The sequence below is a fragment of the Ruditapes philippinarum genome, unplaced genomic scaffold, assembly GCF_026571515.1.
Source record: "Ruditapes philippinarum isolate M1 unplaced genomic scaffold, ASM2657151v2 ctg2186_1_1_1_1, whole genome shotgun sequence".
Classification (NCBI taxonomy): Eukaryota; Metazoa; Mollusca; class Bivalvia; order Venerida; family Veneridae; genus Ruditapes; species Ruditapes philippinarum.
In genome coordinates this window covers 169099-194100 of record NW_026863515.1, presented here as the reverse complement: position 1 = coordinate 194100, position 25002 = coordinate 169099, and the positions used below count along the sequence as shown (strand labels likewise).

Sequence of the window (25002 nt, the reverse complement as noted above, 5' to 3'; positions counted from 1 at the left end):
AGGTTATTCAAAGTAAACAAATAAATAATATATATTATAGTAAACAAAATCGACAATAAAATAAATTATATATAATTTATTAAGTTAAATCTTCACCATCTCAACATTTAGTAGCACATATTTATTGAGAAACAATTAAACATAAGAGTTAAATACAATAAACATGTAGTTAAATACAATGTGGAAAACATTATTTTCATAAAAAAGCTGTTTAGATAGTAATAGATACTGTCAGAAAACTTGAATCATTTAATTTTTTCATGGCTGAATTTCAAGTCAAATAAAAATATTTAATTGTTAGCTGCTACTCTTTAAAGAACTTCAAGCACTGTAGAACAATCAACATTGTGCTATATGGTAACTCTCATGACATTACCTTATAAATCTATAGTTATTTTAAACCATAGTATTGACAGGTACGTGATTCAAAAATCAAAATCAAACACCACTGAGACTACTATAATTCTGAATGAAAACATTGCCATGCCACAGTATCATGACTCAGACTGTTTCACAAATTTTTTTAATGGAAGGGTGAAAAAAGTCAGTGTCTATGTATCACCCATTTGTTTTTAAAATCACTGTATCATTTCATTTAATAAATATCATATATTATAACATTTTCTTCGATCATCATCCCGTCATTACTCATATAAACTTCAAATGTCCTCTTTTATCAGGCTATGCAGATAACAATTGTGTTTAAATCATTGATTATCAATGATCAATATTGCCGCTGTCTTTTGATTTTAAGACTTTAGAATTTAGTCTGAATTGGCATCAATAGGTTTAATAGCCAAGTATTGCTTCCATCATCATCATCATCATCAATACTCATCATCGTCATCTGACATCATCATCATAAACATTAATCATCATCATAAATCAATCATCATCATCATCAACATCATCATTGGCTGTTGCTGCACTCACTACTTGTGCGAGATCTTCACCACTTTTCTTTAATCTTTCTCCTGATAAAAGAAATAAATTGTCACAATTATTTTAACAAATTCTCTGTACATTCTTTATATAATAATTATCACACTACATATTTTTCTTATAAATAAATAAAGCTTTACTTTAACAATTTTGCCACAATTGGTAATTTTATCCTTTAAAAGATCCCACTTGTATTATGATGCAAAAATTATACATGTGGATATATGATATGATGAAGGATGCTGACAGCTGAGTTCTTTCTTCATTATGTGCATACTAAAGACATGCATGTGAGTTTTTTCAGACTATTCTTTGTTTGGTGTGAAAAAGCCCACAACACTTTGATGAAGTCATAGCCCATATCAATAGTAAAGCATGTACAGGAAATGGAAATTTCTTTTATCTGTCGCCTGGCCTGGTAAAAGCACATGCAAGAATTTTATTTCTATTTTCTACAGATACACACATTTTCTTGACAGAAAAAGTATATTATTTCACGAAGACATTTTATGTTAAAGTTATGACTCTATTTAAGAAAATCTAAACCACTGGATGAAAATTTGCATAAACTATAAGTTCCACAGTCCAGTTCCAAATATATGTATGAGGATTAATTATTAATTTGATTAATTTTTAATCAAAAATTCCGACAAATTGTTCAAAAACATTCATTCATGTTAACTTTTAGTCATGTTTTACTGTTTTGATATTTTCTCAACTTGCAGCGAAATTTTTCCAAAACAAATATTTCTACATGTATTAAACAATAGCATAAGCCTTATATGCCTGGCACGGAGAGAATTACGGTTAAGATAAACAATAGAAAGGCAAAGGTCAAGGTCTAATACAATTTAAACAATAACTGTCTAGTATGTTTTTATTTGTTACTACAAATTGTCACTAGCATGGAGATAAAAAATATAAGGATTGTAATTGAAATCATTCTGTTTTCTAGTAATATCTATTTGCTATCAACAGTGATTCTATAAATTTGTGTTTTAAAAGTTACAAACCAGAAACTCTTGAATTTCATACATAATTTACCATTAAAGGAAACATAACTCTTACCACATAATAGTATATGGTAACTTAAAATTGAACCTTACCAGCATTTTGTTATTTTGTATTTGTTTTATTGTGTGGGAACCTTTAAATTTATATTCCATTTGCCTTTTAAAGGTAGATAACCTTATCACAAACTAGTGTGTTGTAGTCTAAACGAAAGTTAACAAGTTGTCCTATACTACATAATACTTGCAATTTAGATATGAATGAAAGTGAAATTTTCAAGTTATTGTGCTGAATGAATAAGTTACTAGCAGCGCCATGCCATAATATATCAAAACGAGACAAATCAAGAAATTCAGACAAATCAATGTAAGCTAGGACACATCTTCAGACAGGCAAACAACATTAATAACTTACGTATTAATTCAGCAATAGCTCTTTGAGTTCTTCTCTCCAATTTTTCTAATTTCTTTGCAACATCTCGTTTGAGGTCCCAGTCTGGCTTTCTAGGTGCAAGGTTTACTAAATCCTATACAGAGGAAAATAATAATCATGTTGACCAATTACCTTAAAACAATTAAAGAAATAAGAATTTTCTGCTGACCTTATGTTATTCTTTGTATACTACATCAAATGAGAGATATTTATAATCCCATGTGAATGAACTTCCAATCATACTTAAAAATGAAATTAGAATATCCTTTCCTAACACTTTTGTTCACTTCGTGAAAAAGAAAATCACAATTTGATGATCAATAAATAATTTGAACATAATATTTCATCATTCATTTCCTGAATGTGAACAAAATAAGTGCAAAGTATTTTTCGCTTGAACACAAAGCCAATATTATTTACCTAGCTGGAAATTAACAATAACTACAATTGTAGCCTTTGCCACCAGTATAGAGCCAGGCTAACCTATACATGGAGACTGACCAAGCAGGACCATTCCAAAAGTGGAGAAGCTGGCTGACGATGCCCTATACTGGTGGCAAAGGCTGACTACTAATGTTTCAAGCAGGGAAAGGGTTTAAAGCTACTTTGTTCTCCTCTGACCAAAAACTTTTTTTCTCTCTTTTATGAAAAAAGTTCATCCTAAAAAGGTCAAACAGTTGTTACAAAATAACACTTTAAGTCAACATACCACTTCTTCTATAACAGTGTCAGTTTTAGTAGCTTCTATATGTCCCTGTATCTTCTCTGTCACTGTTAAATGATATAAGTAACTTTAATATTCTGTCAGCATTGTTTTCTCATGACATAAATTATTATAACTTCAATATTTCTCATAAATAAAATTCTTTCTGAATTTGTATGTTCATAATTATTAATATATCATTTTACAAAAGGTGGATAACACATTTTTCATTTTTGGTACTTTACCCTACCAAAAACCAGACAATCATTGAATGTTTATAGGCAAGTAAGCTGTTGTTACTGAACTTTGACAATATACATATAGTTTGTTTATAAAGGAAACACAAGTTTACTCTAAAGCTACATTCTATTACTCCTCATACATAATGTATCATAACATTACTTTAAACAGCATGCCTCAAGATTTGCCTATTTTCATGAAAATTTTGAAAATGTTTTATTTAAAAGTAAAATATTGTGAAGTGAACAAATAAAGTAATTTACACATTGCAAACAGCACTTACAATCCATGTTCTTTACCAAATAGAGGTCAATTTATGCAAAAATAGCCATTACTGCATTATTTACGCAGTATAAATAATATTAAAATGACAAATACTGCAAAATCAGTCATTAATCACATATAACATGTATTTTTAATATTGATACTTAATCTTGATATTTTTTTTTTGCTTTTCTAAAAATCTTAGTACATTTTTCTCAAGTTTGATTTTCTTGATATATTTTGGCTCATCTGGAGGCATGCATGCAGCTTTAACAACAAGATTGCATTTGAGAAAAATGCTATGCCACCGCATTAATACAACACTAAATAGTAGTGTAGGAACAATTTTTATTTGTTTGGGTCGTCAGACCAAACAAATAATGGTAGCGAAATTTCAGAGTCTAATGTTGTTAATTGCAAATGCCGAAAGTAGTCCACTTTTTTGAAGCGGTGACTTCCCTTTATATGTACACTAACGCCGAAAAATTCAGGGGAGATCACTGCATAAAGATGGTCAAAGACAGGCACATTAATTTTCAAGCAAAATAATTCCCGAATGGTCGAAGATTTCTAATATTGTTTTATTGTATTTTCTGATCGAAAATAAGTAAATACAAAGCGGACATTCAATCTCTGACACAGAAGTTTACGACAAACCTAACAACAAGTAGTTCTCAGAACAGCTTAAAACTAGCAATTTAAAAGAAAGAAATATTTTTATTTTGTTACAAGTATCCAACAAATTACAACGCATTCAAAGTTTGAAAATAGCGTTGGCTTATAGAATTGTCAATAAATGCACAATCACAAATTACGCGGATGAATATGATTTTATCAATGAAAATACTATTTTTAGCGATGTCGATTACCGAATACTACCCAAACCGAGTAGTGGAATATATAGATTCTACACGTCGGACTGTTTGGGCGAGAAGATTTTCGCTAAATTATTTACTTCAATTTTAAACAACAGGTTTATCCTGAACAAAATACCTCTAAATTAATAAGGATTACTTGATGTTATTCAGACATTGTTTGTATAACTTCTCCGTGGTGCAGGGGTAACGCGCTCGCTTAGTGAGTGAGAGGTCTGGAGTTCAAATCCCAGTCGAGGAAACTTTTTTTTAAAATTCTTTTTTAAGTGTCTTTGTTAAGGAAGTAGCCATGATATGCAAGGATAAAGTGTAGCTGTCGTAAAAAATGAACATAAATGATATTTTGATGCAACTATAGTTATGCAGAATTCTGTATGTATCAAACTTTGGTGCCTTGCAAAATGAATTATAATACATAAAAATAAATTTATACAGGAAAATACATACAGATATACAGTACGATTTAGATTGCAAAGATCAGAAAATACCACAGAACTTGCAGCCCTTTGATTCTTTATAAATATACATAATATACATGCTTATAGTAAGCTCCAGGATTATTTACAGCTGTGTTAAACAACAGTTAAAGTCGTTACAAGCCCTAAGTTAGAATTATATGGTTTTCTTCAGGCCGGTTACATATAAATTCACCGTGGCTGAAGGGTTTTCGCGCTCGCTTAGGAAGCGAGAGGTCTGGAGTTCAAATCCCAGTAAAGGCAACTCATTTTTTTTTCAAATTGTTTAAGTCAAATAAACATTGGATTGAATATCAGTGTTGCAATTAGTCTTATAGCCAATTTACTACAATTAAAACGCTGGAAAGCATTGGTGGCACTACTGAGTATACATATAATCTCACAACCTGTACCTTTATTACATTCTGAGACCCAAACAAATTCAGCCCCTTCTGTGCTTTGATTTTTTATTCTATTGAAGATTGTCATAATGTATAGATCCCTGACCTATCTAATTCTTATTATCAGATTAGTGGTTAAATCTATTGTTAATCCAATAAAAGATCAGAGTAGGAATATATCAATGCACTTGAGTCTAGTGAATTTGGTGGTGAAGGTCATATTTCACACAGCCTAAATTTCATGACTACATCAAAGGACAACACAGTAAGACACTCAAAATCTAGGTCAGCAGATATCAAAGTTCACTTTACATCTTAATCTGTGCACATGGTTCAAATTTCATAGCTGTACATCAAAGGACAAGAAAGTAGGTCGCATCATCAAAATCTCATGCCATATATTTACCCTCTAGTCTTTGTCAATTCAGAGAAGAAGATTTTTCAAGTTTTTACTTTATACATATAAGGAAAACTATTGCCTCTGGGGCAGGGCAATTTTAACACTAGGGGCATAATTAAAACAACTTAAGTAGAGGACCCATAGATAATATTATATACCAAATATCAAAACTCTAAGCCTTGTACCTTCAGACAAAAAGATTTTTTAATTTTTTACTATATGTACATAGTGAAAATCAATGACCCCTTGGGGTGGGCCAATTTTGACCCCAGGGCTATAATTTGGACAATCTTGCTAGAGGTTCACTACACAATGTTTCATGCAAAATATCTTAACTCTAGCCTTTGTAAATTTATAGAAGATGATTTTTTCATGTTTTTACTGTATACATATTAGGCAAAACCTATGGCCCCTGGGGCTGGGCTAATTTTGACACTAGAGGCAAAATTTGAACAACTTTGGTAGAATACCTATAGATGATATTATTTATCAAATATTAAAGCTCTAAGCCTTGTACCTTCAGACAATAAGATTTTTTGATTTTATACTATAATGGGCTATAATTTGAACAATCTTGCTAGAGGTTTACTTCACAATGTTTCATGCAAAATATCTAGACTCTAGCATTTGTCAATTGCTAGAGAATTTTTTTTAAAGATTTTACAATAAGTTTTTATTATATACATAAAAGGAAAACAAATGACCCCCGGGGCGGGGCCGATTTTGACCCCAGGGCTATAATTTGAACAATCTGGGTAGATGTCTACCAGACAATGCCTTATGCAAAATATCTAAGCTCTAGGCCTTTTGGGTCTTTACAAGAAGGTATTTTAAGTTTTTACTATATGTACATATAGTGAAAATCAATGACCCCCGGGGCGGGGCCAATTTTGACTCCAGGGCTATAATTTGAACAATCTTGGTAGGCGTCTACCAGACCTTATGCAAAATATCTAAGCTCTAGGCCTTTTGGGTCTTTACAAGAAGATTTTTTAAATTTATTCTTATAATTCCTTTTGGTTGCCATGGCAACCAGATTTCTGCATGGAATGAAATTCTTTGAACAACTTTGGAAGCCCTTTACCCAAGGATCAATCCTGCCAAGTTTGGTTGAAATTGGACTAGTGGTTTTTCACAAGAAGATTTTTGAAATTCACTATATAATCTATATATGCGGTGGCATAAAAAGACAAGTAATTATTCAGGCAACATAATTTTACTCTTATGAATGAATTTGGGCAAACTAATTGGAGAACTACAGTTGTACTGAAGCATGGATGTTTTTATTACATCAAAACAGTTATCTCTGCCTTTAACCTGCTGAATGTTTGTAACAGACTTGCCCAGCTCTAAACTTGGAACAGACAAGTAAAACTTTAAGGTATTTCAATATCAAAATAAAAACAGTACTGAGCCTATATGTGGCAAAGGCTAAACAACTTCAGGTACAGTAGACTAAGTGTTCAGGTACAATAAGTTAAGTGTTAAGGTACAGTAGGTCAAGTGTTCAGGTACAGTAGGTTAAGTGTTCAGCTACAGTAGGTTAAGTATTCAGGTACAGTAGGTTAAGAATCAGGTACAGTAGATTAAGTGTTCAGGTACAGTAAATTAAGTGTTCAGTTTCAGTAGCTTAAGTGTTCAGGTACAGTGGGTTAAGTGTTCAAGTACAGTAGGTAAAGTGTTCAGGTACAGTGGGTTAAGAATTCAGATACACTACAGTAGGTTAAGTGTTCAGGTACAGTGGGTTAGTGTTCAGGTACAGGTAAGTGTTCAGGTACAGTGGGTTAAGTGTTCAGTGAGTTAAGTGTTCAGGTACAGAAGGTTAAGAGTTCAGGTACAGTGGGTTAAGTGTTCTGGTACAGTGGGTTAAGTGTTCAGGTACAGTAGGTTAAAATTTCAGGTACAGTGGGTTAAGTGTTCAGGTATAGTGGGTTAAGTGTTCAGGTGCAGTATGTTAAGTGTTCAGGTGTAGTAGGTTAAATGTTCAGGAACAGTAGGTTAAGTATTAAGGTACAGTGGATTAAGTGTTCAGGTACAGTGTGTTAAGTGTTCAGGTACAGTCGGTAAATTTTTCAGGTACAGTGGGTTAAGTGTTCAGGTACAGTAGGTTAAGTGTTCAGGTACAGTGGGTTAAGTGTTCAGGTACAGTGGGTTAAGTGTTAAGGAACAGTGGGCCAAGTGTTCAGGTACAGTAGACTAAGTGTTCAGGTACAGTGGGTTAAGTGTTCTGGTACAGTGGGTTAAGTGTTCAGGTACAGTAGGTTAAAATTTCAGGTACAGTGGGATAAGTGTTCAGGTACAGTGGGTTAAGATTTCAGTTACAGAGGGTTAAGTGTTCAGGTAAAGTAGGTTAAAATTTCTGGAACAGTGGGTTAAGTGTTCAGGTACAGTAAATTAAGTGTTCGTGTACAGTGGGTTAAGATTTCAGGTACAATGGGTTAAGTGTTCAGGTACAGTGGGTTAAGTGTTCAGATACAGTGTGTTAAGTGTTCAGGTACAGTCGGTAAAGTGTTTAGGTACAGTAGTTTAAGTGTTCAGGTACAGTGGGTTAAGTGTTCAGGAACAGTGGGTTAAGTGTTCAGGTACAGTGGGTCAAGTGTTCAGGTATAAGTGTTCAGGTACAGTAGGTTAAGAATTCAGGTACAGTAGGATAAGTGTTCAGGTACAGTAGGTTAAGTCAGGGTTCCCGCTGTCGCTCGCCAATGGCGCCAAATGCGACAAAATATTAATTCTGGCGCATAAAATCTTTAATTGGCGAATTTAACTGGCGCCAACGTAAGATAAAAGCATCCGACAACTAGTACACTTAAATGTCTTAAGCGGCGGCGTCTATTACATAAGCGGCCCAAATGTGAAAGGTCACGCGCTATTAGTTTGTTTATCAGTACCGTATAATCAATTATGTCATCAATTGTGTGACACTTTGGGAACATGTGAAGATGAGAGTGGCAATTTGTTAATTGGAACAATTTACGACTTGGAGCACTGATAATTACATGTGTGGTCAACAGGTGTTAGTAGCTGACAGAGAAGCGAAAGATCGTCCGTGATGTTGACAAACATTGAACTTTAGGTAAGTTGACTCAAATAATTACAGTTTGAATATTAAATCGGATGACAATTAAAAGAATAATTTCACTAATGATTGATCTAAAGCCACTGTTACTGCAATGTTAATATTTTCATATCTGATTGTAAAGGGCTGAAGTGTCTATTCATATGCAAACCCTATTAAAATAAACAATATTTTTCATTGTTAAAAATACTTAGTATCATTTCATATTTTGTTCTCATTGATTTTTAGATGAAGTCAATTTATAGTAATGTTTTTGTTTTTTTTATTTTGTATCTGTAGATCACCAGATTGTCGGGTAGAAGCTGGGAAAGATCTTGGCTCAGTCCAGTCTGTGAGAAGAACTGCTATACTGGCAAAATGGTGGAAAACAGGATGACTAACTTAACATGATGTTCTTGATTACATTTATGCTGTCATGTGTATATATTTAAATGGAATTTGAAAACCACATAATAGTATGTCTATATTTTAGATAATAAACATGTGCAGCTGTAATAAAATGAAATATTATAAATATGTGTTTGTAATCATAATGATATATAACTGCTAGCATATCTTAGCAAAGATAGGCATATCTCCCTTGCAGAATTATTGGCTCCAACTTTGGAGCCATTGGCTCCAACTTTTACTGATTGGCGAATTTTGTGGCGCAAACTAATTTTGACCCAGAGGGAACCCTGTTAAGTGTTCAGGTACAGTGGGTTAAGTGTTCAGGTACAGTAGGTTAAGTGTTCAGATACATGGGGTTTAGTGTTCAGGGACAGTAGGTTAAGAATTCAGGTACAGTATGTTAAGTGTTCAGGTACAGTAGGTTAAGTGTTCAGGTACAGTGGGTTAAGTGTTCAGATACATAGGGTTTAGTGTTCAGGTACAGTAGGTTAAAATTTCAGGTACAGTGGGTTAAGTGTTCAGGTACAGTGGGTCAAGTGTTCAGGTACAGTAGACTAAGTGTTCAGGTACTGTAGGTTAAGTGTTCAGGTACAGTAGGTTAAGTGTTCAGGTACTGTAGGTTAAGTGTTGGAGACAGGAGAGATATAAAAATTGTCACCATCTGCTGGTTTAGTCTGTGGTAAAGAACTGTCTTTTAAACTGTCATTCACTGGCTTGTAACTTCTAAATACAGGTCTGTAAAGAAATAAAACAATGATTAGCCTGTGCTGCATACACAATTTACATTAAATGAAAATCTGGTTACATATAAACCTGTGTTAAATAATTTACCTGTTAGGCCCAAAAAAAAATTGTCTGGTTTACTGCCTATCCTGAACATTTTTCTTTTATCTTTGCTACGAAAATTTTTGGATACAAAAAGTTTAATAAGCTTCAAAATTTTTGAATACGAAAAAGCAATGAATTTCTCGTTTCATGTTTCTTAGTAAAGCGAAAACAATGTCGTCTTTATTTGAGTAAGCATGTGCAATAATAAACCGGAACTGGTCAAACAACTGAAATGTAGTCTTTCATAAGGAATTTAATTACATGAGAGGATTCGATCATGATTTTTCAGATGTGACAGTTAAAATATTTTGTTAAAAGGTATTTATTTTTTAGTTTTGTTCATAAATAGGTCGTAATTAATGTAAATACACACTGTGTAAATTGTTTTACATTCCGCCTGATTTTCTGGCGGAACGTGCTATGGGTTTTATAGCAATTTTGATATGACGTTGCTTTGCCCAGAAGCAAAAATATCTCAAAGCGACGTCATATTTATAGGACTATATCTAGATAGATCTACTTTTTGTACACAAATTGTGACTCAAAACTTGTAAACAGTGTTCGAAATTAGCAGTAGTCCGATAGCCCCTGACTACTAAATTTCTCCCCGGGCTACCAAATTTTCACAGTAACAAGTCCGACCAGGCTACTGTATTTTCAGAGGCAATATAGACAACTATTTTAAACAAATGAATCATGCTAGTGAAATATCTTTTGAGCTAGTCAGGGTTCTCGGGGACGCTTATTTCGGCGTCCCGGTACGCATGTTTTTTACAGCTGGACGCAAATATTTCAGAGCAAGGATTCCACGTACGCTTAATTTTGCCTGGGGACGCATAAACATTACCAATTGTTTACAACCAGAAATACACAAATGCGTTAGCGCGTGTCAGTCTATAGGTAGGCGGTCCTATGCACATCGACCCATGAAGCGATTAGCCAATCAGCGATAACGCTTCCGATCATTATCACGCTATAGTGATCAGACTAATTAAATGTATACACGCGCTGTACAGTACATGTAATTCAGATATAACACAAGGTGATAGATCAACAGTTGATTGGAAATTAGCAAATTTTACCGACAAAAGGATAAAATTATCGACTATTTACGCCGCAAGTTTAAAGACTGTTTTCTCAATTACAAATGAGTGTAATTTGAATGATTGTCGAATATGTTTGCATAATAATGATTGTCGATTATTTTCGGCATTTTCTAGGCACAATTTTGCTTTAGTTTCATTCTTTCAAAATCGTTCTATAAGAGTATTAAGAATTTTAGATATTGTGCCGAAATGCCAGGTACACATACGCTTTTCTTTGATATTTAGATTCTATCCGAAAATTGATCCAAACATCGGCGATTTCACGTTCGCCAGAAACCCTAAAATTTCGCAAAAATTCTCGGTTTCCAAGCCAAACATGCGAATGAATTGTTCCTTTATTATTTAATCAACATTAAATCTTTAAATATCGATCTTCAATTTGCCCCCTTTTGAAGATATTTGCTAAAATAATTGTCGATCGGATGAATCTCTTACACACTGTGTGAAGCTGTACACGACTTTCCTATTCATCCCGCTAAACGCTGCCTATATAAATTTACAGTTTTTTTTTACAAATACAAACTTTTTGTCCTTAGAGTGGACTTATTTAACCAGAATAAAATTTGATTTGGTATAAAAGTGAAAAAAAAAGACGATTTCCATGTGTTGATGCATTATAATGAAATAATTTCATAATAAATATTAACAACAAAACAATAATTATACTATGTAGTTCAGAGTTTCTTTTGAATAACTATAAACTTTGGAAGTCTCTTGAAGATTCAAAATATCAGCAATGCTATTGTGAGCATTGAATGACTAATCTGTAAACATATTAATTGCGATGCGCTTTGGACTCCAACTTTTTCAGGGTTGGGAGTCCATGGACTCCATGTTTTAAAGTCCTAGTGAGAACCCTGCTAGTGAATATTCCAATCTGTTAGTCCAACCAGCCTAGTCGATTAAAATCCTAATTTATTACACTGTAAATTTCTGGTTTCCTTTCCAAACATTTGTGGTTTTCATGGCAAATATGCAATTAACTTTTTTCTATTGAATGTTAATTTTTGAACGTCATTATTCTCTAACATTGCTGCTCATACTGGGGCGAATAGTTATTGGGACGAATCGTTACTAATTGAAAATTCACGTGCTTTAATTACGATATCACAATATACAATGTAAGACAAATGATTTACTTTGGTAATTTTTCCTTGTCTTTATCAGATTCGCTATTATCACTTTCATTTTTATTTGTTTTATTGCGTAGATTCTTCAATCTCTCCTTTCGTTTCAACGCTTCGTCTTCCAACGTTCCTACCGCCGCCATTATTACGGTGTTGTACATGCAATTTACATTCCGTAAAAAAAGTAGATCATATATTTTTTGTGTACTTTGACCAAGGTAAGTCACTTTTTAAAATTATTGCCATTTACTTTTACGGGTTAACAATGCAGGTTACTATTCATATATATCAATGAATAATGGTGCAGATCAATTCTTGAAAATTATTTGAATACATTGTATCGTGGCAAGAAATTTAACGAAAATTACAGTCACTGAGTCAGCAGTAAACGATGCTCTGTCGTGGTGTATTGTACATATGACATATTAAGCTAGAGAAATTATTAAAATAATTTGTCGGACTGTTTTAAGAGTCAAACATTATTAACTTTAACCAGTTTAAGTTGAGATGATATATAGTATACATGATGATTTTGTTTGTTTGTTTATTTGTTTCATTTATAACGCCTTTTCCCAACAGTAGTATACATGATGTACACTAGAAATTCACCCAAATCGTCTAGCTAGTACAGTATAGGGAATGTCAAATGTACGGAAGCGTCCTGGTGCCAGTTTAACATGTTCTTTAAAAATTGATAACTCCTACGTAGGCAATGGTAGGAGATAAAAAACCTAATAGGACTTAAAACAACTTCTACGTAGGACTTTCCTATTTAGGAGATAAAGCTTTATTAGGAGTTTGTAACTCCTATGTAGGACTTTCTCAGTCCTACACATAGGACCTTGTAACCCCTACGAAGGAGATTAAAAAATCTAATTTGGAGTTTATAACTCCTACATAGGACTTTTGAGCTCCTACATGGGACGTTATATATCTCCTACGTAGGAGATATAAAAAAAGAGCCTAATTAGGACTTTATAGCAAACAGAATGCTCTGCAAATCTCAACATTACGGACTGGTCTACCGGCAATCATGGAACAAGATACATACCCACCCCAACTGAAATTTGAAATCTTTAATTTTGATGACACTTCACCTTTCAAAACAGTGTTTCATGTTTCTGGAGTGTGAAGTGTCTTGTGCTGAGGTGTCTGTAAGCATTTGCGATGTATTCCGGAAAACTGTTTCACAGCACTTCAAAAATTTTACTCGACAAGAAGCATTTCAGTGTCTAAAATATGAATATATCTGAATTATAAAAGGCTTTAAAGATAACATTTTCCATACGAACTAGCTGAACAAAACGAGCAAATTTATCCATTTTCGGTCGCTTTGAATGATTACATCCTTGGGAGTGGGGGGGGGGGGAGAGTTGTTTGTCCCAGCTCCGGAAAATTGCGATTTGAAAAGCATTATGCATGCATAAGTTTAAAAATGAACTATGTCCTTTAAACAAAGTACACTATTTTTGTATAATCAATGTAAATAAACGGACATAATACATAACCATCGTTTAATATATGTAATGAATGCTTAATTTATGTATAGAATGCATCTTTAAAAAGTCCTACGTAGGAGATACAAACTCCTAATAAGGCATTTTTTATCTTCTACGTAAGGAGTTATAAAGTCATACGTAGGAGTTATGAACATCTAATTATATTTTTTTATCACCTACGTAGGAGTTATCTTTTTTGATAGAACAGGCTTCCGTAGAAATGTCTTTTAATTAAGTGTTGTGTAATGTTATAATAATACTATACTCTCCTTAGTGGTGTGGGTTTGATTCAGAGGATACTAGTATATCTAAGTAAAGTAAAATTTTTATGTAAACTTAGAACAATGACTCATCGTCTGCCAATTAAAAAAGGTCTGCATCAAATGATCTTAGTACTGTATCTAGCGACACTTGAAAACGTGTACTTTTTGTGATAAGAACATGATTGGTGATGAATTTCACTATCTTTTGTAGTGTGTTTGTTCTTATCTAATGCATATTACATGTCGATAAATGAATAATACGGAACGTCGGTGGTTCTACTCAGGTGCCCGTTCGTGCCTGAAATAATGCACGGAAGGGCACCTGAGGTCTTCCTCCACCAGTAAAGCTGGAACATCACCATATGACTTACACTGTTTCGGTGCGACGTAAAACCCAAACAAACATAAAATCCTGGAAAATCTTGAAATCAAATCTTGAAGTTGAAAAATCAACAGAACTTTATCACATTGGCCATAGCTTTCGCAGAAGCGGTACCATCGAAGCGGTGGTGGGCCGGAGTATTCGTCGCAGAGGCGGTGGGGAAAAATTGTCATTTCCTGTTGTCGGTTAGTTTATGGCTGAATTTTTTTGTTTTAATGTTTTACTGGAAACACTAAGTGAGACGGGAGTCCACATATGCACTCTTTCAACTTATTGTCTTTGACGAACAGGGTGTATACACTTCTGTAAAGTTTGACGAGGGGACGCCATTGTTGCCTAATTTTGGCTAAAACACGTGCAAATGTGTGCAAAACGACCCCATTATACAAGGCATCACATATTTTTTTCACAAAACAACCATATTTTGGAACTTGTTGGGAAATTGTTATTGCCTGTTTTTGAAATAAATAACAAAAATGATTGCAACGCGAACGGCGATGAATTGATTGCAACGCAGTGCGGTTGGCCCGATACAATTCTTGTATATTTTGAGGGTTAACTTTTGACGTAACGCACTTTGAATTGAGTACAACCACTGTTGTACAGCGTCCACCGGATATAGCCCCTAAAAACACCGAAAACGAAAGTAGAAAGCTTCATACCGAGTACACACAAGGAAATGTTTTAACTTATAACTTCATCATAACTTCATCGATTTTTCCAAACTAAACAATTTTCTGGTATTAGAGCAAAATTTGCTTTAGTCTGCAAATTGAATACTAAGTATTCATTACCTGGGGTGTACTCGGCGTGAAGCTTTCTACTTTCGTTTTCGGTGTTTTTAGGGGCTATATCCAGTGGACGCTGTACAACAGTGACAACCTTTTTTTCTAACCTGGACATCTAAGAAACGTGCTTATTTGATGTTTATAACAATATAAATATATGTACGCTAATACAAATAGATGTCCGAGTTTCGCTTCCATTTTCCTTCCTTTGAAAATCCCTTTGGCTGGAATTATCAAAGAATAATCCACGATCAACCTAGGACTTAAAGGACCGTAAGTCCAGTTTCAACAATGAGTTTGTATGTTTAAGTTATCTGTCCCTGAAATTAAAAAATCAAATTCACGATCGTTGACCTCTAAGTTTTTTTTTCCGCTTGAAATGTTATGTTTTCATATTCTAACATCATGCCAACTTTTAAGAATATATATTGAACATCCTCAATTTTGCGTATATGTGTTTATAATACTGTACGTTTGTTACGTCGCTTTTCATTGGATAATCGTGACGTTTATGATACATGTACAATGTACTTTTATATACATGGCTGCCGTCGATTTATGAAATTATCTTATTTTTTTTTTCTAAAAAATGCTTGATGTTTTATTAATTCGTAATAAATATTCCGATCATGTTGGTCGTATATAAACGGTTGTTTGCAATATTAATACCTATCGCAATTCTTTATAATGCTTGTACATGTATGAAAAATTAGAAAATAAAGTTACAAAAAAAATAAAGTTACGAATACAAAAAAATCTTTATAACCAACTAAATGTCTCGATTATCCAATGAAAAGTTACGTTACAAACATGCAGCATTACAAAGTTTATTATACAGATTTCCAAACAACGGCCATATTTTATAACCTGTCAGAAATTTTTATAACTAATAATATGCTTTATGTTTGTATATCTCGTATGCTGTAATGCAAAAACATATGCACGGCCGTGCCAAGCTGCTTTTAATTAGTCAGAAATCGGCAATGGTATATGGGTATAACACGTGATCACGAGTTACATTTTAATGTAATATATATGCTATAGAATGGCATGTATAAAAAGAACTTTACATCTGCAGCCGACAGTCAAAGTCGCATACAGGTTTCGCGATCATATGTCATGGATTCACGCACAGGGGAGAAACAAAACCGATTTTGTATCATAGTTTGGAGACCTTTCTGTTGAAAATGTGTCGGGGTTAAATCGTATACATATACATGCACAGTGCGTTAACTGGAGTGCGGGTATTAGTTACCCGCACTCCAGAGCATGTCCTTGATTTGGCTCATTTTTGCTGGGGTTTACATATTGTGACGGCAGAGAAAAGGGAAAAGCGACAGAAATGTCATATTCAGATGTTCGTTCATTGGTTCTTTTTTGCCGGGTTTCATATTGTGACAACAGGGAACGTGCTTTTATGTTTGACTATGATACAAAAGAGAAAGAACACCGGAACACTCGGCAATCTGATTAATACTCGGGGGCTACGCCCCCTCGTACAAATCAGATAGCCTCGTGTTTCGGTGCTCTTTCTATTACTTATATTGATCATTGTTGGCTTCGGGTAACATGTCGGCCACACAATTTACGGTTATAAAGACTTACACCGTCAGATTTGGTAAATGTTAAAAATTAAAAGATCGCGATAAATTGATACTAGAGGTTGTACACTAGGATAATAAGAAAATATATTTTGGATGTAGGAAAAGAGAAAGAGAATCTAAAGTGTGTGCTTCTGTTATATAAGATGTAAAATTGGTGGTGTCATCGGACAGCAAATGACATAGTCCGGACTCGATATAGGCGTCGAACAAGCGATGTAAATGCTTCCTCCTCATATCCCCATTTGCGTCCGCGCCGAAGCGCGACGCCCATTATGGAATGAAATCAGATTTTGTGAAAGGGCAAGTGCAACTTCTCGAGCCTAATCGTCAGTCACAATAGCCGAACATTCCGATTGGTATGAGGGTGTTTGATTATCAAAATGAAAGGTCGCAATATGTACAGTGAATAGCGAACTGGAGAATTTCGCAATGCAAACATATTCAATGAATAACGAACTGGAGAATTTTGCAGGAAATGAAATGCAAACTGTATTTCAAAAAATTAATTGGGCACTCTTTATAAACCCTATAGAAAACATTTAAAGTTTATGCCATTTTTACGAATTGTTATATCTTTTTAAAAATTGTTTTTTCTTTTTTGAGCAAAAATCCATATTGGGTGACTTTTTTAAAAACAAAAAAATTTCCCCGGGGAAATTTTTAAATGATTATTAGGGGTTTTTAATAATGGGAATGTAAAACAAAGGGGGGGTTTTCCAAACATTTTTCAAAGTAAAAAAATTAAAAAAGTAGTTTATTTTCCCCAAAATAAACCCAAATTAACAGACTTGTTCATTTTGACTACTTTTAAATTATTTAAACAAAAATACGACATGAATTAATTCATAAATTAAAACCCAAATTTTTAAAGGATGATATCCAAAAATACTCTCTATTTTATTTATAAAAAAAATTTAAATTCCCAAATAGGGGGGATATTTTTTTGGATATAAAAAACCCTGAAATTTTTTAAATCGAAACATAACATGACAAATGAGATCATTAAAACCACATTACAATATTTACAATTTCTAAGTTGTAGCATATTATAACATAATTTTTACAATTAAATAGCCAATATAACAATTTTTGTAATTATTTAAACAAAAGTTAAAAAATTTACAAACCTTTAAATTAAAATTCACAATTCTTTTAAAAGAATTATTAATTTGTAAAACAACTGAAAAACATTGTTTCCTTTACCAAAATCATTGGACAACTTATGAAAACGGCGGAACAATTACAACCATGACTAACTTAACAATTTCCTAAAGGGGAAATTTACTTCTATAATTTTAATTTAATAAACACAAATGATTATTTTTTCCTTTGGGTCTCGATTCAAGTTAGTCGGGTTGCCAAGCTTTTATATAGTTTATGAATGTCGGACGGTGGACGGGCCAAAAAGTAACCATTTCTTTTGTTCAATTTTTTATTACAGCATGTTTTACCCGACATATTTTAATTTTTTTCGCCCATTAAGGCAAAAAGAAAATAAATAAGAAGATTCCAAAAAAATTTTTAAAAAAAAGGGGGCGATGGGGGGTTTTGTGGGTAATAATCCATTGGTAATGTGCAGTTTTTCAAAACTGTAATTTCTTTTTGCCCAAAATTTTGGAGTGTTTGCCTTTTTTTCTTTTTTTACATTTAATTTTTCCGGATTTAACAAAAAACTTAATAATATGAACAAAACTTTTTGTAGAAATATATTTTCTTGAGTAAAGGCTCACATGAACCGAACTTTTCCCTTTCCTATTTTTAAAAGTTTTCCCCTTTGTTTTTTTTTCCCTTTTTAAATTTTGTCCGGGACATTAATATGAACCAAGAAATTTTGTGGGTAGAAGATTCTTTGGGGTTTAAATACAGTGAAAAAACCCCTAACTCTTCCCCACTTTTGCCGGGGCCATCACGCGGTTCAACCGGTTCTTGTTATTGTTGTTGCTATTCGTTAATTATATGTATATTATATGTATATTCTTTCAAACAAAACAATTATGTATTTATTTTCATAACTGTAGCCCACCTCTGAAAAATCATAGACGAGTTTTGTGGGACCTTGTGCGAGATGTAACCAGTAGAGTTTACATGTTGTAAAAATTATGAACCGCAAAAAGAAAGATGGGGATGACAACAGCGACGACGGCAACAAGAAGGTACCAGAAATATTTAGTTATGTGTGAATATTTTTATAATAAAACAGAAAAAGAAATTGTTGATTTTAATACCCCTTTTGGAATAAACATTTTAGTATTGTCACGTTAAACACAAATGAGCCGTAACAAGACATTTTTTTGAGAAATAAAAAATGAAAGCAATTCCGATGCATAATGGCCCTTAAGCTTATGCCGTACCAGCCTGTGATAGGATGACGTTGATTTTATTATATATATATAAACGAACCTATTAGTTTATATATATTTTCGTTATAACACCAGGATTCTTTGTTAGATGTATTTTTGGGTGTTGGGGCTGCAGTTGGAGCCGTAGTTGGAGCTGCAGCGATAGGGTATGGAACTTATAAATTGGCAAAGTATGTTCAACAGGTAAGACACATGTGACCACTACATTTCGTAACTCATTTTCAGCGTAATAATGTAAAAGATGCAGTGAATGTTATACCATACAATTAAGTATATAATATCCTCATCCTTGATTAAAATATTTCAATCTTTTTTTAAATCTATTTTTATTGAAATCTATAGAAAATTTACTGAATATGTCTCATTTGAATAAAAGTATGAAGCTGCGTTCCCTATTTCGGTTCAGTAAAGTTGGTCATTTTGTGCAATTAATACCAAAATGGTAATCCCAGTTGTAAATTAGCGTAGGAAAAAGTTGATTATATGAATTATTGTTATTGATAAAACTTATATACGTATAGACTATGTACATTTGAGATGCTGTGTTTTATATGTCAAACATGCACATCGACGAGACTGTTTTAAAATAAAAGATGTAATATGTTGATTCTACCTCGCAGCCTTCCCTCAATGTAGACGACATTGGGGTGAATTTCAACGAATGGCGGATACCGAGGGAAATAAATAATCAAGAGATGAAACTGGCAAAACAATTATGCGATGCTAGTAAGTAGTTACAATGCTTACTATAGTATACAAGTACACGTATACATTTAAATGCTTTTATACTAGATATTTTAGCTCGTCTGTTTCGAGGGAAAAGTCCAGCTATTACATTGTATGATCACTGCTTCTCGCCGATGTCGTCGCACACAACTTTAATTGAGCCAATTATTCAGACATTTTAAAAGTTATCAACATGAAACTTGGATTTACAAGATGTATTTGTTAGACAAGGGGCATAATTCTGAAAGCTAAGATTTTGGGGTTATGTCCCTTTTTAACTTAGATTTTTTTTGTGTCAAAAGTGGTTATTTAAATAAACGAGCGTTCACAGTTTGATCATAGTATTCTGATCAATTGATTAAAGCTGTTAAATATAATTTTACCTTTTAAGCTCACTTTGTCGTCTGTCCATATTTGTTCGTTAACACTCTAGTGGTCACATTCATCAAACTTTGCCAGAATGCTTGTCTAGGTAATTGCTCGGATGAATTCGAAGATGGGCCATCTCGATGAAAACACTAGGTCACAGGAGCTAAAAATAGAAAAATCTTGTTAACACTCTAGTGGCTACTGTTTTGATCCAAATTTGCTTGAAATTAGTCTGAAAGTTTGTTTTAATAATTTCTAGGTCAAGTTCAAATATGGGTCACCTGGGGTCAAAAACTAGGTCACACAGCCCAAGTATGGAAAACGTTAACACTTTAGTGATCACAATTTTGACTCAATTATCATCAAATTTGGTCAGGATGCTTGTCTAGCTAATCGCTGGAATGAGTTTTAACATGGGTCATTTCGGATGAAAAACTAGGTCACAGGGGCTAAAAATAGAAAATCTTGTTAACACTCTAGTGGCTACTGTTTTGATCCAAATATCATTGAGATTGGTCTGAAAGTTTGTTTTGATGATTTCTAGTTCAAGGTCGAATATGGGTCACCTGGTGGTCAAAAACTAGGTTACACAGCCAAATATGGAAAACCTTGTTCACACTCTAGTGGTAACAATTTTGACTCAGTTGTAATCAGATTTGGTAAATAAGTCTAAGTAATGCTCGGTTGAGCTGTATTGGTCAAGTGAGCGCTCTAGGGCCATCATGGCCCTCTTGTTAGTTTTAAGTACTTGTACTTTTGTACTTTTACATTGTGTCATCTTGTTTGAATTAATTGATTATTAACAGGTTTTGTGTAGATTAATTATATTAAAGTTCTATTAAATACCTACATGTAACCCTTGCCACACCTTATCACGTATGACACACTTACATTCTTCACATTCACACATTTACAGAACAATATTTCATAAAATGACAAACGAATTCATGACTGCCTACATGCAACCACATCATACTTAAGTTTAAAGTTTACATATTCATATTTGAACACATACGTCTGGTTTTGCCGGTGCTGGGGGGGGGGGGGGTCCATGCACAGGCAAGTTTAAGACAGGCCTGTCACAATTTCAGTGTGGTCGTGTTGAAGAACGTTCAATATTTTTCCTTACTTCCTGACTTTTTTGTATAGGTATGTGCCCCTTTGATGGGCATTTGCCATGTTATCTTTGATCTTTTTTCCTCAGGTGACAGCGAGCTTAATATTGAAGAAGCGGAGTGGAATAAAGCGACAAAAGCTGTCAACAAAGTTTTAGATTTGTTGATGCCTGAAATCAAAAGTGAAGCAGCCAAATATGAAGGTCTTGTAATTGAAAATTATGTTAAGCAAGGTGAGATACATGTATATATCATTCCTTTAAAGGGAAAGTTATATGTTTGTACATACAACAATACAATGTACATCACTGTTTTTACGTTAGTGAGACGAGAATTCAAATATTTACAGCAAATTTTATTCCTATTAAACAATTTTCTTTTCAAATTCTTTAACTACAATTTTAACGAAACATCACATGGAATGGAGTTTTGTTACATGTTTGGCTGTCATATCTTTAGAACAGTCTAGTTAGGGTAAAAAAAAACATTCTACAGCAATATGCATGCAAACATACAGGAATCCGAATACACTTGGAATAGTGTCAATTTTTACACGAATTATACTAGATTCAGATATGATTAACTTTTTATTATAGCCTGTACATAATGGAAGTCTGGAGGTTCCGTACTGGTGCTAGACCAATATCAAACTTTCATGTTGATATCAACAAAAAATGATAAATGGATAGATGGAAACTGAAGTAGTCCCTTTACAATTTAACAGACTGAAGTAGTCCCTTTACAATTCAACAGATTAAGGGTTAAGTTTATTTTTGTTTGCGTTATATTTAATCAGTTTCATGCATACATTTACCTTTTTTCATAGGAAGTTCTCGTGAGGGCCTTAAAGTTCACGCAGCTGACGAATTTGACGTCCTTCTGCAATTCCATTTTGAAAATATCGATTATGAGGTAATCACTTTTATTGTATATACATGTAATTAAATAAAAATTTATTCTAATTGCATTTAATTAGTTTAAATGTAAATGTGAGTTGGATTTGCGACATTAAATATGTATAACATTATTTTCATACCTAAATGCACGACACATGTATATACAGTATGTCGTCATCGCTGATTTCATTCTCGTAACTCGTTTTTCCAGAGAAAAAAAATTATAATTTCTATTTTTGTGCCAGAAACGTTTAAAAGTCACTATCATGATAACAAACAAGCAAAATGGTTTGCTATTTTCTATAATGGTACATGTATGTGTAACTATTTATATATGCACAATTACATGTGTGTCTGTTTTGAATAATGTAATTGAGCTATTTTTTTCTTCAAAATTATATAAGCAAACTGCTTTAATATGTACTATATATAAATAATTAGGTTGAGCCTGTACAATCGGGTGCTAATGTGTTGCCTGAACTCGCTTATCTGTCTGTCAACAGTACCATGAAAGAGCTGTCTTTTTCACACGAAAAATTACATAGGAAAGGAGTTTTCTGCGAAATGCAAGGTGATCCGTATATTAGCACGATGGCGCTTCAAGAGAAAGTTTTCAAGTCAATTATCGCGATGGCTGCTGATCGAGTGGTACACAAGATCAACCACGGCCGGACTGAAGATACATTAGGGTTTCGAATAAGTCTTCGTACCAACCCACCATCAGTCAATATTCGAATACAGTTTACAGAAAGCGAAGATCCATTGTCAACAATCTTCAAAGTTCTAGAAATTTCCGAACAATCGTCACAGAAAGTAATTGACGTGGATATAGTGCCTGGTAATTTTCAATGTATACTGTTAAATTCAGTGCATGTTTTATCGAATGTGATATTTTCCACTGTTTGTTAAATAAATATTATTTATATAACTCGGTCGCGAAGAAAGCTTTAAGCCCATTTAACCACTCTTGAGTCCGCATCCTGGAACTATTTATTTCTGTTTTCATAAGAGGAAACATGTTTGAAACCCAAGTTAGAAGTAGAGTTTGGACTCACGGTTTTTGTAGATAGGAAGACACCTGAACTTTTTGGACAACTCTCGTTTTGTGTTTTATTTAATTTCACTCATGGGATTTCCCCGTTATAAAATTTTTCGATAAATATGTATAAATCAAGTGTTTCTATGGCAAATTATCTCGGCATTTTTTTCTTCTATATTTTCAGGGCTGTTGATATCTGATGACACTGTGCCTGACCCAACAAATAAAAGACGCACAATGAAATGTCCGAAATATGCAGTGTTTAAATGGTTTACTGAAAATCACAGATCCGCGACAGGCTACGAAGGAAGAGAATTTCTTTGGCGACTTTGTAGTTCAGGTTATGAAAAGCATGTAATGGATGTCGCTCAAGGAAAACAAGACCAGTGCCATATTGTCACAGCCCTTAGATTCTTAAAGCTGTACTTCCGAAACGGTAAACACAATGCCATTGGTAGAAATGAACCCCCGCCACAAGTTGTTACGGTTCTACGTTCGTATCACCTGAAACATGTAGCGTTCTACTGCATACTGTTCTTGCGAGTTATAAATAAAGAGAAGCTGTCCAGTGTCGATGATGCATTGACATATATGCTGGAGTTTCTGGGAGTTTGCCTTGAAGAAAGAAGACTTCCCCATTTCTTTCATGCAAACAGATACGTCACTTCAATGTTTCCAAGTCTAAAGTCTCACCCAAGAGAATTGAAATACGATTTGTTTCAAAGTAAACGAGGAGACGCTCTGAATCAGGCTATGCTGTCGTACCGCACAATGGCAGACGTTATATTTTCCGTTATCAAGAGACCTGCAAATACACATCGTATAGTGCAGCAATTTAGAAGTTATATTTCCTCCGGAAATTACTTTCAGTAATAACAGTGTTCAAAGCTTAAACAGCAATTAAAACCAGACTTTAGGGGGGACATGGTTATGAGTTTACTTGTCAATATTTATAAAGTTTTTGTTTCTTGAAATATTTGGTCTGGTCTTGCTATTAAATCTGTTATCTATTTCAATATATGCAGTTTTTTGTATGTGATTATTAAAGATTGGTTGAGTGGTTGCCTACTTGGTTTTTTTCTTTGTTTAGTCTAAACTAAGAATGGATGTACAAATTGTATTGAATATTGCATAGAATGGTAATCAGCGATTCAGTACTATTCAATTTCTACCCCGCGCAGTGAGTTAGGAAGATATTATAATGAATATGTTCAGCCATTCAGTTTCAAAGATCGTCTAGTACACGTGCTATGATTTGTATTTCAAGTTAAAGTGACATAATGCCCATTCAACGGTAAATAGTGAATGAACAGGTGAAAGTCAAAATTATAGATTTTATTATAGCTTATAATATTACTATACATTTTGCCATAATGCCTTTACTTCATATGAACGATATATAATAACTCAAGTGGCTCAAGGAATTTTTTGTAAATATCCATCGGAATTTACTTGTAATGTTTAATTTATATAAAGAGTGGGGAAGGTTTCTTTTTTATATTTTTGGCATATTTATATTTTATGATTTTTATCCTAAACATTTTCAAATATCAACCGTTGGTCAAACACTATTTTAACAGTCAATTCAGCTCAACTTGACAGTGAAAAAAGAAAAGAAAAGAAAACGAGCCGCGTTACAACAAAAGCAATATAGTGCATTTGCGACCAGCATGGATCCAGACCAGCCTGTGCATCCACGCACCCTGATCAG

At 33.6% G+C, this 25002-nt stretch overlaps 2 protein-coding genes across 2 annotated transcripts; one reads left to right on the top strand and one right to left on the bottom strand.

Annotated features, from left to right (window-relative positions):
- Window positions 1-61: 61 nt before the first annotated feature.
- On the bottom strand, window positions 62-12420 carry LOC132722274 (coiled-coil domain-containing protein 12-like). Its single transcript, XM_060706747.1, has 5 exons — window positions 12263-12420; window positions 9848-9924; window positions 3095-3156; window positions 2368-2479; window positions 62-974 (listed from the first exon to the last, which is right to left on the bottom strand). Exons 1-5 carry the CDS (start codon window positions 12409-12411, stop codon window positions 886-888), a joined length of 489 nt encoding a protein of 162 aa, XP_060562730.1. The 5' UTR covers window positions 12412-12420; the 3' UTR covers window positions 62-885.
- Window positions 12329-24359, top strand: LOC132722272 (cyclic GMP-AMP synthase-like). The gene is made up of 8 exons (XM_060706745.1): window positions 12329-12468; window positions 18805-18939; window positions 19222-19329; window positions 19767-19872; window positions 21446-21589; window positions 22183-22268; window positions 22694-23090; window positions 23476-24359. Exons 2-8 carry the CDS (start codon window positions 18886-18888, stop codon window positions 24162-24164), a joined length of 1584 nt encoding a protein of 527 aa, XP_060562728.1. The 5' UTR covers window positions 12329-12468; window positions 18805-18885; the 3' UTR covers window positions 24165-24359.
- Window positions 24360-25002: the final 643 nt, after the last annotated feature.

Coding starts and splice junctions, on each gene's coding strand:
- LOC132722272 (XM_060706745.1), top strand. CDS start 18,886: ATGAACCGCAAAAAGAAAGATGGGGATGACAACAGCGACGACGGCAAC. Junction 19,330..19,766: donor TGGCAAAGTATGTTCAACAG/GTAAGACACATG, acceptor TCTACCTCGCAG/CCTTCCCTCAATGTAGACGA. Junction 19,873..21,445: donor AAAACAATTATGCGATGCTA/GTAAGTAGTTAC, acceptor TTTTTTCCTCAG/GTGACAGCGAGCTTAATATT.
- LOC132722274 (XM_060706747.1), bottom strand. CDS start 12,411: ATGTACAACACCGTAATAATGGCGGCGGTAGGAACGTTGGAAGACGAA. Junction 9,925..12,262: donor GACAAGGAAAAATTACCAAA/GTAAATCATTTG, acceptor ATTTCTTTACAG/ACCTGTATTTAGAAGTTACA. Junction 2,480..3,094: donor ACACTGTTATAGAAGAAGTG/GTATGTTGACTT, acceptor TCCTCTGTATAG/GATTTAGTAAACCTTGCACC.